Source organism: Myxine glutinosa, chromosome 9, assembly GCF_964187855.1.
Source record: "Myxine glutinosa chromosome 9, kmMyxGlut1.1, whole genome shotgun sequence".
NCBI lineage: Eukaryota > Metazoa > Chordata > Myxini > Myxiniformes > Myxinidae > Myxine > Myxine glutinosa.
In genome coordinates, this window is record NC_136269.1 from 30,472,838 (window position 1) to 30,483,554 (window position 10,717).

Consider the following 10,717-nt stretch of genomic DNA (forward strand, 5'->3'; position numbering starts at 1 on the left):
CTCTTACCTCTCCCATGGTGTACAGTGCACCTGAGCGTCTCTCACCTCTCCCATGGTGTACAGTGCACCTGAGCGTCTCACCTCTCCCATGGTGTACAGTGCACCTGAGCGTCTCACCTCTCCCATGGTGTACAGTGCACCTGAGCGTCTCACCTCTCCCATTGTGTACAGTGCACCTGAGCGCGTCTCACCTCTCCCATGGTGTACAGTGCACCTGAGCGTCTCTCACCTCCCATGGTTTACAGTGCATATGAGCATCTCTCTCCTCTCCCATGGAATACAGTGCACCTGAGGGTCTCTCGCCTACCTCCCTGCCCCAAGGTGTATACAGTAACGTGAAAAAGTAAGTACACCCCATGTAAAGTTTTGACTTTTTCAACATATTTCAACATACAGCTATTTGATCTTCATTTCAACAATATTGATAGATAAAGGTGATATAATATAACAAATATCATGAAACATTTACATTTTGTAGTCCATTGTATAATTTAAATAAACATAAATGCAAATTTCGCATGTGGAAAAAGTAAGTACACCCCTACATTTGTCACTACTTCAAATACCTAAAATTAGAATCAGGTGCACCAGCTCAGGTGCAAATGATTAGAACATCGCTAGAGAGGATCTTGGAGGAACCTGTCTTATTTAAACCTCAGAGATTTAGTTTGGTTTGCTCTTTGTTGTTGAAGTGTGCGGTGTCACCATGCCTAGATCAAAAGAGCTCTCTGAGGTCTTCAAAACGAAGGTTATAGATGCCTACGAGTCTGGGAATGGATTTAAAAAGATCTCCAAACAATTTGAAATCAATCATTCGACTGTCCGGAAGATCATCTACAAGTGGAGAAGATTCCAAACAACTGCCAACTTGTTCAGGCCAGGCCGCCCCAGCAAGTTCAGCCCGAGAGCAGACCGCAAGATGCTGAAAAAAAGTCTCTAAGAACCCCAGAATGTCATCACGGGACCTACAGGTAGCTCTTGCCACTGTTTATGGCAAAGTGCACGAGTCTACCATTAGAAAGAGGCTGCACAAATTTGATCTACATGGGAGGTGTGCCAGGAGGAAACCTTTGCTGTCCAGAAAGAACATCAGGGCAAGACTAAAGTTTTTGCCAATGGACACCTAGGCAAACACCAGCACTTCTGCAACAATGTGCTCTGGACAGATGAGTCAAAGGTAGAGCTGTTTGGCCACAGTACCAGAAGACATGTTTGGTGAAAACCAAAGACAGCATTTGACCACAAGAACCTGATACCAACTGTAAAGCATGGTGGTGGAAATATTGTGGTTTGGGGCAGCTTTGCTGCATCAGGGCCTGGACAGCTCACCATCATAGAATCCACTATGAATTCTTCATTGTACCAGAGGGTGCTTGAGGATAATGTGAGGCCATCTGTCGGAAAGTTGAAGCTCAACCGAAGGTGGACCTTGCAACATGACAATGACCCTAAACATACCAGTAAATCCACCAAGGAATGGCTGAAAAGAAAGAAATGGAGGGTTCTGGAATGGCCAAGTCAAAGCCCGGATCTAAATCCCATCGAGATGTTGTGGGGGGGATTTGAAACAAAAAAAAAAACAGCTATTCACCACCATCTCTTATCTTCCCCCATCCAAAACCTTGATCTTTTCTACCCCCGCTAATTCACCCCAGATCCACCTTGTTTGAAATTCCAACTTCTTTCCTCGAAGTCCTGGCAGTGTCCATATGTTTTATACCTCTCCCACCCCGCCCCCCCAAAGCCCTCTCCCTCTCTCAGAGCTCTCCATGTCTCCATGTCTCTCGGTCCCTGCTCTCAAATGTTGTTTGTGTCCTTCCCCTTCTCTCCCCATCTTGTCTACTGCTCCCGATGTTATATGTTTTATGTGTCGGTTTGTCTTTCTGTGTGATTAATGTTCGCTCTTTCACGAGCCTCGATCTTGTATACAAAAAAAGGAGAAAAAAAAGAAAAAAAGAAAAGAAAAGCTGTGCATGCAAGAAACCCCTCAAACATCGCACAGCTGAAAGAATTCTGCATGGAGGAGTGGGCAAAAATTTCTCCCAGTCGATGTTAGAGACTGGTCGACAGTTATAAGAAACGCCTACTTGAGGTTTTTTTTTTTTGTTTTTTTTTGTATATTGAATCGAGGCTCGTGAAAAAGCTAACATTTACTTCACAAACTAATCAACCAGACAAACAAAATATATAAAAAGAGGGAGCTGAAGACAAGATGGGGAGAGAAGGGGAAGCACACAAACACAACATTTGAGAGCAGGGAGATGTGTGGGAGGGAGAGGGCTTGGGGGGAGGAGGTGTGGGAAGGGGGGGGGGGGGAGTATAAAACACAAGGACACCAAAGACTTCCAGGACAGAAGTTGGTATTTCAAAAAAGTGGAATTGGGGTGACATTAGTGGGGGTAGAAAAGATCAAGGTTTTGGATGGGGGAAGATGAGAGATGGTGGTGAACAGCTGTTTTAAAGACCTGGAGGGTGGAGTGGGATTGAAGAGAGTGAGGGAGTTTGTTCCAGAGGCGGGAGAAAAGAGGAATGAAGGAGTGAAGGTGAGCAGAGAGTCTTGATTTTGGCAGTTTAACCATAAGAGGGTTGCAGGCAGATCTTGTGCGAGCTGTAGGAATATTTGCGGGACAGAGCCCAGAGAGAGCTGGGGGGGCAAGGCCAGAGAGGAGTCGGTAGAAGACGGAAAGACCACCAACCTGCCTGCGGTGAGTGAGTGAGAGGCCCTTGGAGTTAGCTTCATCGCGGGAGATTCCAATGATTCTGAATGCTTTGGTTTCAACAGCGTGAAGACGAGCTAGTTGTGAGGCAGGAGCACCAGCCCAGAGGGGAGGGCAGTATTCCATTGAGCTGTGGATGAAAGCCTTATATGTGGTGAGGAGCTCAGGTGTGCCAAGGAAGGACTTCGCACGACGGAGGGTGCCCAGTCGGCGACTGGCTTTGGAGGCCAGATTTGAAATGTGGTTTTCCCAGGAAAGATCATGGCAGTTAGTGAGACCCAAAAGCTTGAGTGACAGAACTTCTTGGAGAGGATTATTCAGAAAGTGGATGGGAGGGTTGTCCAGTCGGTCTTTTCGGAGAGACATCGTTAGAGTGTAAGATTTGTCAGGATTGAAAGACATGTTCCACTTGTTTGCCCAGTCTGTGATTTTTTTTCCAGGTCAGCAGAGAGTGAGGAGGCTGCAGACTGCCGATCTGAGGGATGAAGAATGGAGCGACAGAGAGTAGAGTCATCAGCAAAGAGATAGAGGGGATTTGCAAGAGAGTCAGAGAGATCATGGATGAAGACCAGAAAAAGCACAGGGCCCAGAACACTGCCTTGGGGAACTCCAGCCTGAACAGGAAGAGGAGATGAGAGAAACCCATTCAGGGCCACACGTTGACTACGACTAGAGAGGAAGTCCGCCAGCCATGCGTTGAGATTTCCATGCATACCAAAAGAGGAGAGTTTGGTGAGCAGAGCGGGGTGCCAGACCATATCGAAGGCACGTGATATGTCAAGGGAGACAACTCTAATTTCCTGTTTGGCATTTAGGACCTCCATCCATTGTTGAGAAATGCCTTTGACCCTGGTGTTGGGCTAGCGGCTAGGGTGCCGGCTTAGGATCGAAGGATCCTGGGTTCGAATCCCGGTCGATTGCTGAATTAACGCCAGGGGGGTTGACTCAGCCTGTCATCCTTCCGAGGTCGGCTAATTGAGTACCAGTTCATTGGTAATTCCCTGTTTGTCGTTAAAGGCGGCAAAAAGGGTTGGCGTCAGGAAGGGCATCCGGCCGTAAAACATTGCTTCAAAAAGGGGACCGAAAAACAACAACACCCATGGTTCCCGAAAAAGGCCAACCCCCGCTTTGTGGGGAAAAATGGCCTCTAAAGGTGGTTATTTTTTTTTTTATCCATTGTTGAGAAAGCAGAAGCAGCATGTCCAGAGTAGAGTGACCAGGTCTGAAACCAAATTGATGATCAGAGATCAAGCCATTGGAGAAGAGGAAAGATTTCATATCTGAAGCAGTGATGGATTCCATGACTTTGCTGATAATTGGGAGAAGGCTGATTGGTCTGTAGTTGCTGGGATCTGTTTTTGCACCTTTGTTGTGCAAATCCGTGATGTTGGCAGATTTCCAAGCAGATGGCAGATGGCAGATGACCTTGAGCAAAAGAGAGGGTGAAGAGAACAGAGAGAGGGAGTGAAAGAGCGGAAGAACAGGATTTTAGGACCCGTGGGCTGATGCCGTCAGGTCCAGTTGCAGAATCAGAGTCGAGGGTTGACAGAAACTTTTCCACCTTTGTCAGGAGGAAAGGACACAGAGTCCAGTAGCAGCTGGGTACGACTGGGTACGGTGGGTACGGTGGGTACAGAGGGTACAGAGAGGGATGGGTTTGGGACACAAGATTTAGAGGCAAACACAGAGTTGAGGCATTAAGCTTTTTCACGTGCGGAGTCAGCCGTGTGGCCGTTTGAGGTGAGGGAAGGGATGGAGGGGGAACAAACACCAGAAACAGATTTGACCAGTCGCCACCAGGATTTGGAAGAGGGAGACAGATAAGAGAGTTCGGTCCTGAGAACGGAGAGATATTGTTTCCTGGCTCTCCTGAGGGTGGACACACACTTGTTTTGGGCTTTGTAAAAGGAAATGAGATTTCCTTACGTTGGATTTGCTTTCCAGGAGACTAAAGCAAGTTGTTTCTGTGCAATAGCCTCACCACAAGATTCCGTGCACCATGGACGGGAGGAAGGGTATGACAACTGAAGACGAGATGGGATCGATCTGTGCATGAGAGAGAGCAATTTACTTTGGAAGAATTCCCAGGATGAGTTGATGTCAGAGGTGGTAGAGATGGGAGACCAGTCCAGATGATTGATGGCTGCTTGAAGACCGTGCCAGTTGGCCTGAGTGAAATGCCAGACTCATCAATGCTGAGGAGGCTCTCTGAGAATGGTCAGAGAGATGTCCACTTTAACAAGCACTTGATCAGATGAGCCGATTGGAGCAGAAGAAGAGCAGCAGACATTTTCATGGAAGTTAGTCATAACCAAGTCCAGAAGAGAAGATGCTCCGTTGACTGAGATCCGTGTCGGGAAATTGACAGATTGTGTCGGTCCCAGTGAGTCACAGAAGTCCTTTGCTGAAGAGCCATGGCTGGTGAGAGAGGTACCCACACCCAGCCAACTGGCATGGTGACAATTGAAATCGCCACATATGAGGAAGAGACGGTTGGGATGGGTAGATAGAAGTTGGTCAATATTATCAGACAACGAGATGTAGATGGAGTCATCACTGTTTGGTGGACGGTACAACACACATATGAACAAAAGGTGGGATCGAAGGGGAAGCCTTAGCCAAAGGTATTCCTGGGGGTGAGGTGGAGAGAGGGCACGGCAGGGCGAGTGAGGAAGAGTTTTTTTATAAAGATAGCAACCCCACCTCCAGGACGAGGCTCAGGTCTATCATACTGGAGGAGGGAGTAACCTGGGAGAGATACCAAGGAATCAGAGACATCATGAAGGAGGAAAGTTTCTGTTAAGCAGATCACGTCTGGTTTGTCAGAAGCAACCTGTATGGAGAGATCAGTCAAGTTTGAGCGAAGGCCCCGGATGGTTGAGGTCCATACTGTTAAAGAAGAGGAAGGGGGAGCATCGGATACAGAACGGGGGGGGGGGGGGGGGGGCGGTCGGGTAAGATGTGGAAGAGGAGGAAGAGGTCGGGAGAGCTGTTGAAGGTGTGTCAGAGATTTCAGAAAGCTTGGAGAAATGGAAGAATGGGGCGGACAAAAGGTTTGATGGTGATTGGGTGAGGGGCAGTGAGGTGTTATTTGAGGAGGGGGAAGAGTTAGGCAGAAGGTTGAGGGAGATGAAGGTGAAAGTTGCAAGGGGGAAGAAGCGGGGAGGAGGGGTGAGAGGGGAGTCTAGGAAGGGAGGAGCGAGGGAGAGTCTCGGAGGGGAGGGGTGTGGGGGGCGTTTAGGAGGGAAGCGGCAAGGGGGGAGATTTGAAAGGGATGGGTGATGGGGAAGATTTGGAGGGGAGGGGCAAGGGGGAAGATTTGAAAGAGATGGGTGATGGGGATGATTTGGAGGGGAGGGGCAAGGGGGTAGATTTAGAGGGGAGGGGTGATGGGGAAGTTTTGGAGGGAAGGGGTGATGGGGAAGATTTGGAGGGGAGGGGCAAGGGGGAAGATTTGAAAGGGATGGGTGATGGGGAAGATTTGGAGGGGAGGGGCAAGGGGGAATATTTGAAAGAGATGGGTGATGGGGAAGATTTGGAGGGGAGGGGCAAGGGGGTAGATTTGGAGGAGAGGGGTGATGGGGAAGTTTTGAAGGGGAGGGGTGATGGGGAAGTTTTGGAGGGAAGGGGTGATGTGGAAGTTTTTGAGGGAAGGGGTGATGTGGAAGTTTTGGAGGGAAGGGGTGATGGGGAAGTTTTGGAGGGAAGGGGTGATGGAGAGGATTTGGAGGGGAGGGGTGAGATTGGATTTTGAAAAGTGTACGATTAATGGGAAACGAACATTTATTGCAAAATGAGTTTCTTGAGACCTTCAAGTCCAAAATACATTTGAGGATGCTGAAGGAAGGGTGGAGTGCTGGAGAGTTTAGGGAATGTATGAAAGAGGCACTGTAAGAGATGGAATTTTTTTTTGGAATGAATAGATTTGGTGAGCAAGTCAAAAGCATCCTTTTATAGAAGAAGAAGAAGAAAAAGGTGTTATAGTATACGACAAAATACAGTTCTTCAGGGGACAGTTCAAACATTTTTTAACAACGTGATCTCGTGATCACGAATAACGTGGTCGAAGAACGAACAAACGGATAAGAACAGAGAAGGAAATATATATATATTTTTTTGAGTTGAGATTTTAAAACGAGGAAGTATGGGGTGAAAAGACCAGGAAAAACAGAGACCGAAAGTAATTGCAGCGCAATCGAAGAACCGCTGAGGCAAAAACAAAGCCTCAAGCCAAGGTCGGACACGGTCGCCTACTAGTACTACACTAGGCCTCAGAATACGCGACACGGACTAACCGACGATTCTGTACACAGGTATGAAAAACCAACACCGAGAATCCTATTAAAGACACACCAATAGGTACATACACCGAAAGAAAGGTACAGTTTCGACAAAAACACAATTGTGAAAAATTGCTTAACTTCGAATGCGCGCATGGACAGCTGTGAAGAGACGTGACCAGGTTGTTTCTGCCAAACAACCTGGTCACGTTGTTTCTGCCAAAGAGGGCAATACCAACGATTAGAGCTAAGGGTGTACTTACTTTTTCCACATGCGAAATTTGCATTTATGTATATTTAATTTATACAATGGACTACAAAATGTAAATGTTTCATGATATTTGTTATATTATATCACCCTTATCTATCAATATTGTTGAAATGAAGATCAAATAGCTGTATGTTGAAATATGTTGAAAAAGTCAAAACTTTACATGGGGTGTACTTATTTTTTCACGTGACTGTAGTGCACCTGCGGTCTGCACCCCCACCCTTCACTATAAACACTTCCCCTGCAGGCTCTACCTCCTCACCACTCCTCCTTCTGCAGGTTCCTCTCTCCTCACCACTCACCATGTATTGTGCACAGAGACTTCTCACCTGGTATGCAGTGCACCTTTTGGCAGAGACTTACAGGTGGCCCTTCCTGCCCCACCGTGTATAATGTAGTCGGTCGTCTTCTCTCGTGTGCAGTGCACCAGCGAGTTCTTTCCCTCCACGCCACCTGAGCCATGTGAACTTGAAAACCACAGTTCCTTTAAGATGATTAGGTTAACACTTGTGTTTGCATCCCAAGCTGTGCTCTTTGATGTACCAGATGTTTAGCTGTGTTGTTGTGACTGGCTTTGTTTTTGGCCTGGTGACACGCTGTTTGTCGTGTGTACAGCCACAGGTGTGATACAAGTTGTACAAGTAGATGCAATGAAATCGCCTGCAAGTCGTCCTGAGACCTCACAGGTTTCTTCAGGTTGTTGCTCACCTGTTGCATTAGTCCATGCACAAGAGTCTGTAAATACATTCTCGAATCCCACACAGTGAAGAGATTATTCCCGTTGATGAATATCGGTGTTGGCTTAGCGGTTAGGGTGCCGGCTTGGGATCCTAGGATCCTGGGTTCGAATCCCGGTCGATTGCTGAATTAACACCAGGGGGGTTCACTCAGCCTGTCATCCTTCCGAGGTCGGCAAATTGAGTACCAGCTCACTGGTAATTCCCTGTTTATTGCTTATCGCAAGAGGCGACTAACAGGGTTGGCGGCAGGAAGGGCATCCGGCCATAAAACATTGCTTCAAAAAGGGGACCAAGGTGCCCGAAAAAGGCCAACCCCTGCTCTGCGGGGAAAAATGGCCTCTAAAGGTGGTTGTTTTTGTTGTTTTGATGAATATCAATATATCATCCCAAGTATGCAGACCTTGTGGTATATTCTAATTTCTATACTCTATTTGCAGGAAATGTACATGAGGTTTGTGCTTTGTACATCTGTGTACTTTGATGTTTGTGCTTTGACCTATTGTATACTGGACACATCACAGTTGTATCGTGGAATCGTGACATTTTCTGTATTGTACAGATCTAAGGCGAGTACCCTATAACAGCACGATGCCCTACTGTCCCCAAGTAGCAACTTGTCTCCAGTTGCCACCGGTGAATGGTCGAGACAGCGGACAGATTCCTATAATTCTGGGAGACGCACGACGTCCGGTCCGACCATAAATCGCTCGTTTTTTGGTTTCACTCGTGTCAATAATTGAAGTCGCGTATCTTGGTTTCTCTGAAATTTTGGTTTCTCTGAATTGTTTTCAAACCATTCAAGGGATAATAGCCCGTCTGCCACAGCATTGCTTGCAAAGTGATGCTATCTCTTTAAGCATATCATTCCATGAGTGATTTGATGTACGATCGGCCAATTTCAGTCTTTCTTGGAAGCATTTGTTCGTTCACCATTACCCAGATGCCGAAGGCTTTTGGCATATTTATTGCCATGCTTGTCGATGCCGCCTCGCCATACTCACTAAATCATAAATGTGAACGTGTTACCATAGAGCAGAGCATTTAATGCGTGAACTGGGCTTTACTATTGGCAGGATTTGGCGGAAGTCACCGCCAAGTAAAATTACCTTGCCTTCGAATGGCAAATCCTCCTGCTTCAGATCACGTAACGTCTGGTCCAGTGCCTCGAGCATATAGCGATGCGCCATAGGTACTTCATCCCACGCAATCAGCGCTACCTGGCGGATAAGTGTGACAAGCTCATTTGGCCTAAACCCTTCATTTATTTGGGCAGTGTATGGGCAACAGACCACTGCATTGATCGCTCCTGAAAATATGAAACGACCTGGGTTATGTACAGGATGCGAAAACACGACCACTGCTTATGTGCATATATTATACATCGTGGTGATACAACACATACAGGTTGCAATTGTACTGACCTGTAGGCTGAATTCTGATGACTATACACCTGAATCCTGAGGCCTAAATCGCAAGGCCTATCATCTTCACAAGGCTCCAATCTTTAGATGTTGGATAATCCTTTTAACAGTTGTTTTGGTGGCTTTTCACTGAATGGAAAACTTGTGGAGCTTGTCGTTTGTGAATGAGATTTCTGAAGACGTCTTAAGCTGCCATTTGGGTGCTGTTGGCCACAATCATGGCCTCACTGGAACGAGTGGAACGTGCTGTTGGCTGCGATCGTGGCCCACATCCTTGTTCAACAATCTGTATTGTTTGTTCATATTTCGGTGTTTGTTTCTATGGTTGCCTTCTAAGCAATACAGACATGTTTTTCAGTTAGCCTGAAAAATGCCATATTTCTGAATTGCATACTGGAAAAATTCAGTACTCAAACAGTTAAGTTTACTATAGCAAGAAAATGGTGGACGTTTGATTTTCCCGCTTAAAATTGTGGGAGGAGTAAGGCCATCTGTCCAGCCAATGGGTTTTGACCCATAGGCTTGAGATGCACACAGATTCATTACGTTTTTAAGTGGTAGTGATGTTGCTCAAAGTTGCATTTTATTTTTGTTTTTTCTGAAACATTCTATCTTTAACTAGAACGCTCAGGTTATCCTCCTGCAAAAAATGATCGTGTTGCTTATTTGGTCAACTTCATGCCACATCACCTTAGGAGTCCAAAACGTGTCTTACACACTTCTACAATGGATGTGACCTGGCCGTTTTTTATTCCTCTGCTGATGAAGGTGCCGGAGGTATTATGTTTTTGGGTTGGCCGTCTTGCTGTCTGTCCATCCTTGCACCTGTTAGGTTTTCGTTGCCGTGATAACTTAAGAACGACTGAAGGGATCCAAGTCAAACTGGGTACAGGTATGTATAATGATTTAAAGATTAACTGATTTGATTTTAGGGTCATGAGGCAAAGGCCAGAGGTCATGTCAGGTGAAAATCCTGTTACCACTACAACTTGTAAACCAATGATGGGATTTTGACCAAAGTTGGTACAAGTAAAAAATATATGTTATGATGCAAAGATGAACTGACTAAATTTAGGTATCAACAGGTCAAAGATAAGTCTGATATATTTTTGTGTTTCTATGATAACTTGAGAATGGCTGAAGGGAACCAAGTTGAACTTGGTACAAGTATGTATAATGATGTAGAGATAAACTGATTAGATTATGGGGTCAAGAGGTCAAAGATCAGAGGTCCCATTAGGTGCAAATTCTGTTGGTGTGCCAACTTGTGAACCAGTAATGGGATTTT

General features: G+C 46.2%; 1 protein-coding gene across 3 annotated transcripts in view; it reads left to right on the forward strand.

The window, feature by feature from the left end:
• The window catches only part of ATL2 (atlastin GTPase 2), a 91,812-nt gene that overhangs the window by 450 nt on the left and 80,645 nt on the right, over positions 1-10,717 (forward strand). For 2 of the 3 annotated variants that reach the window (XM_078784224.1, XM_078784223.1), the window contains exon 2: positions 7,884-7,964. The exons of the other annotated variant lie outside the window; for it this stretch is intronic. In XM_078784224.1, coding sequence (XP_078640350.1) covers positions 7,884-7,964 — 81 coding nt within the window. The remainder of the gene's footprint in view (positions 1-7,883; positions 7,965-10,717) is intronic. 3 annotated transcript variants of the gene reach the window in all.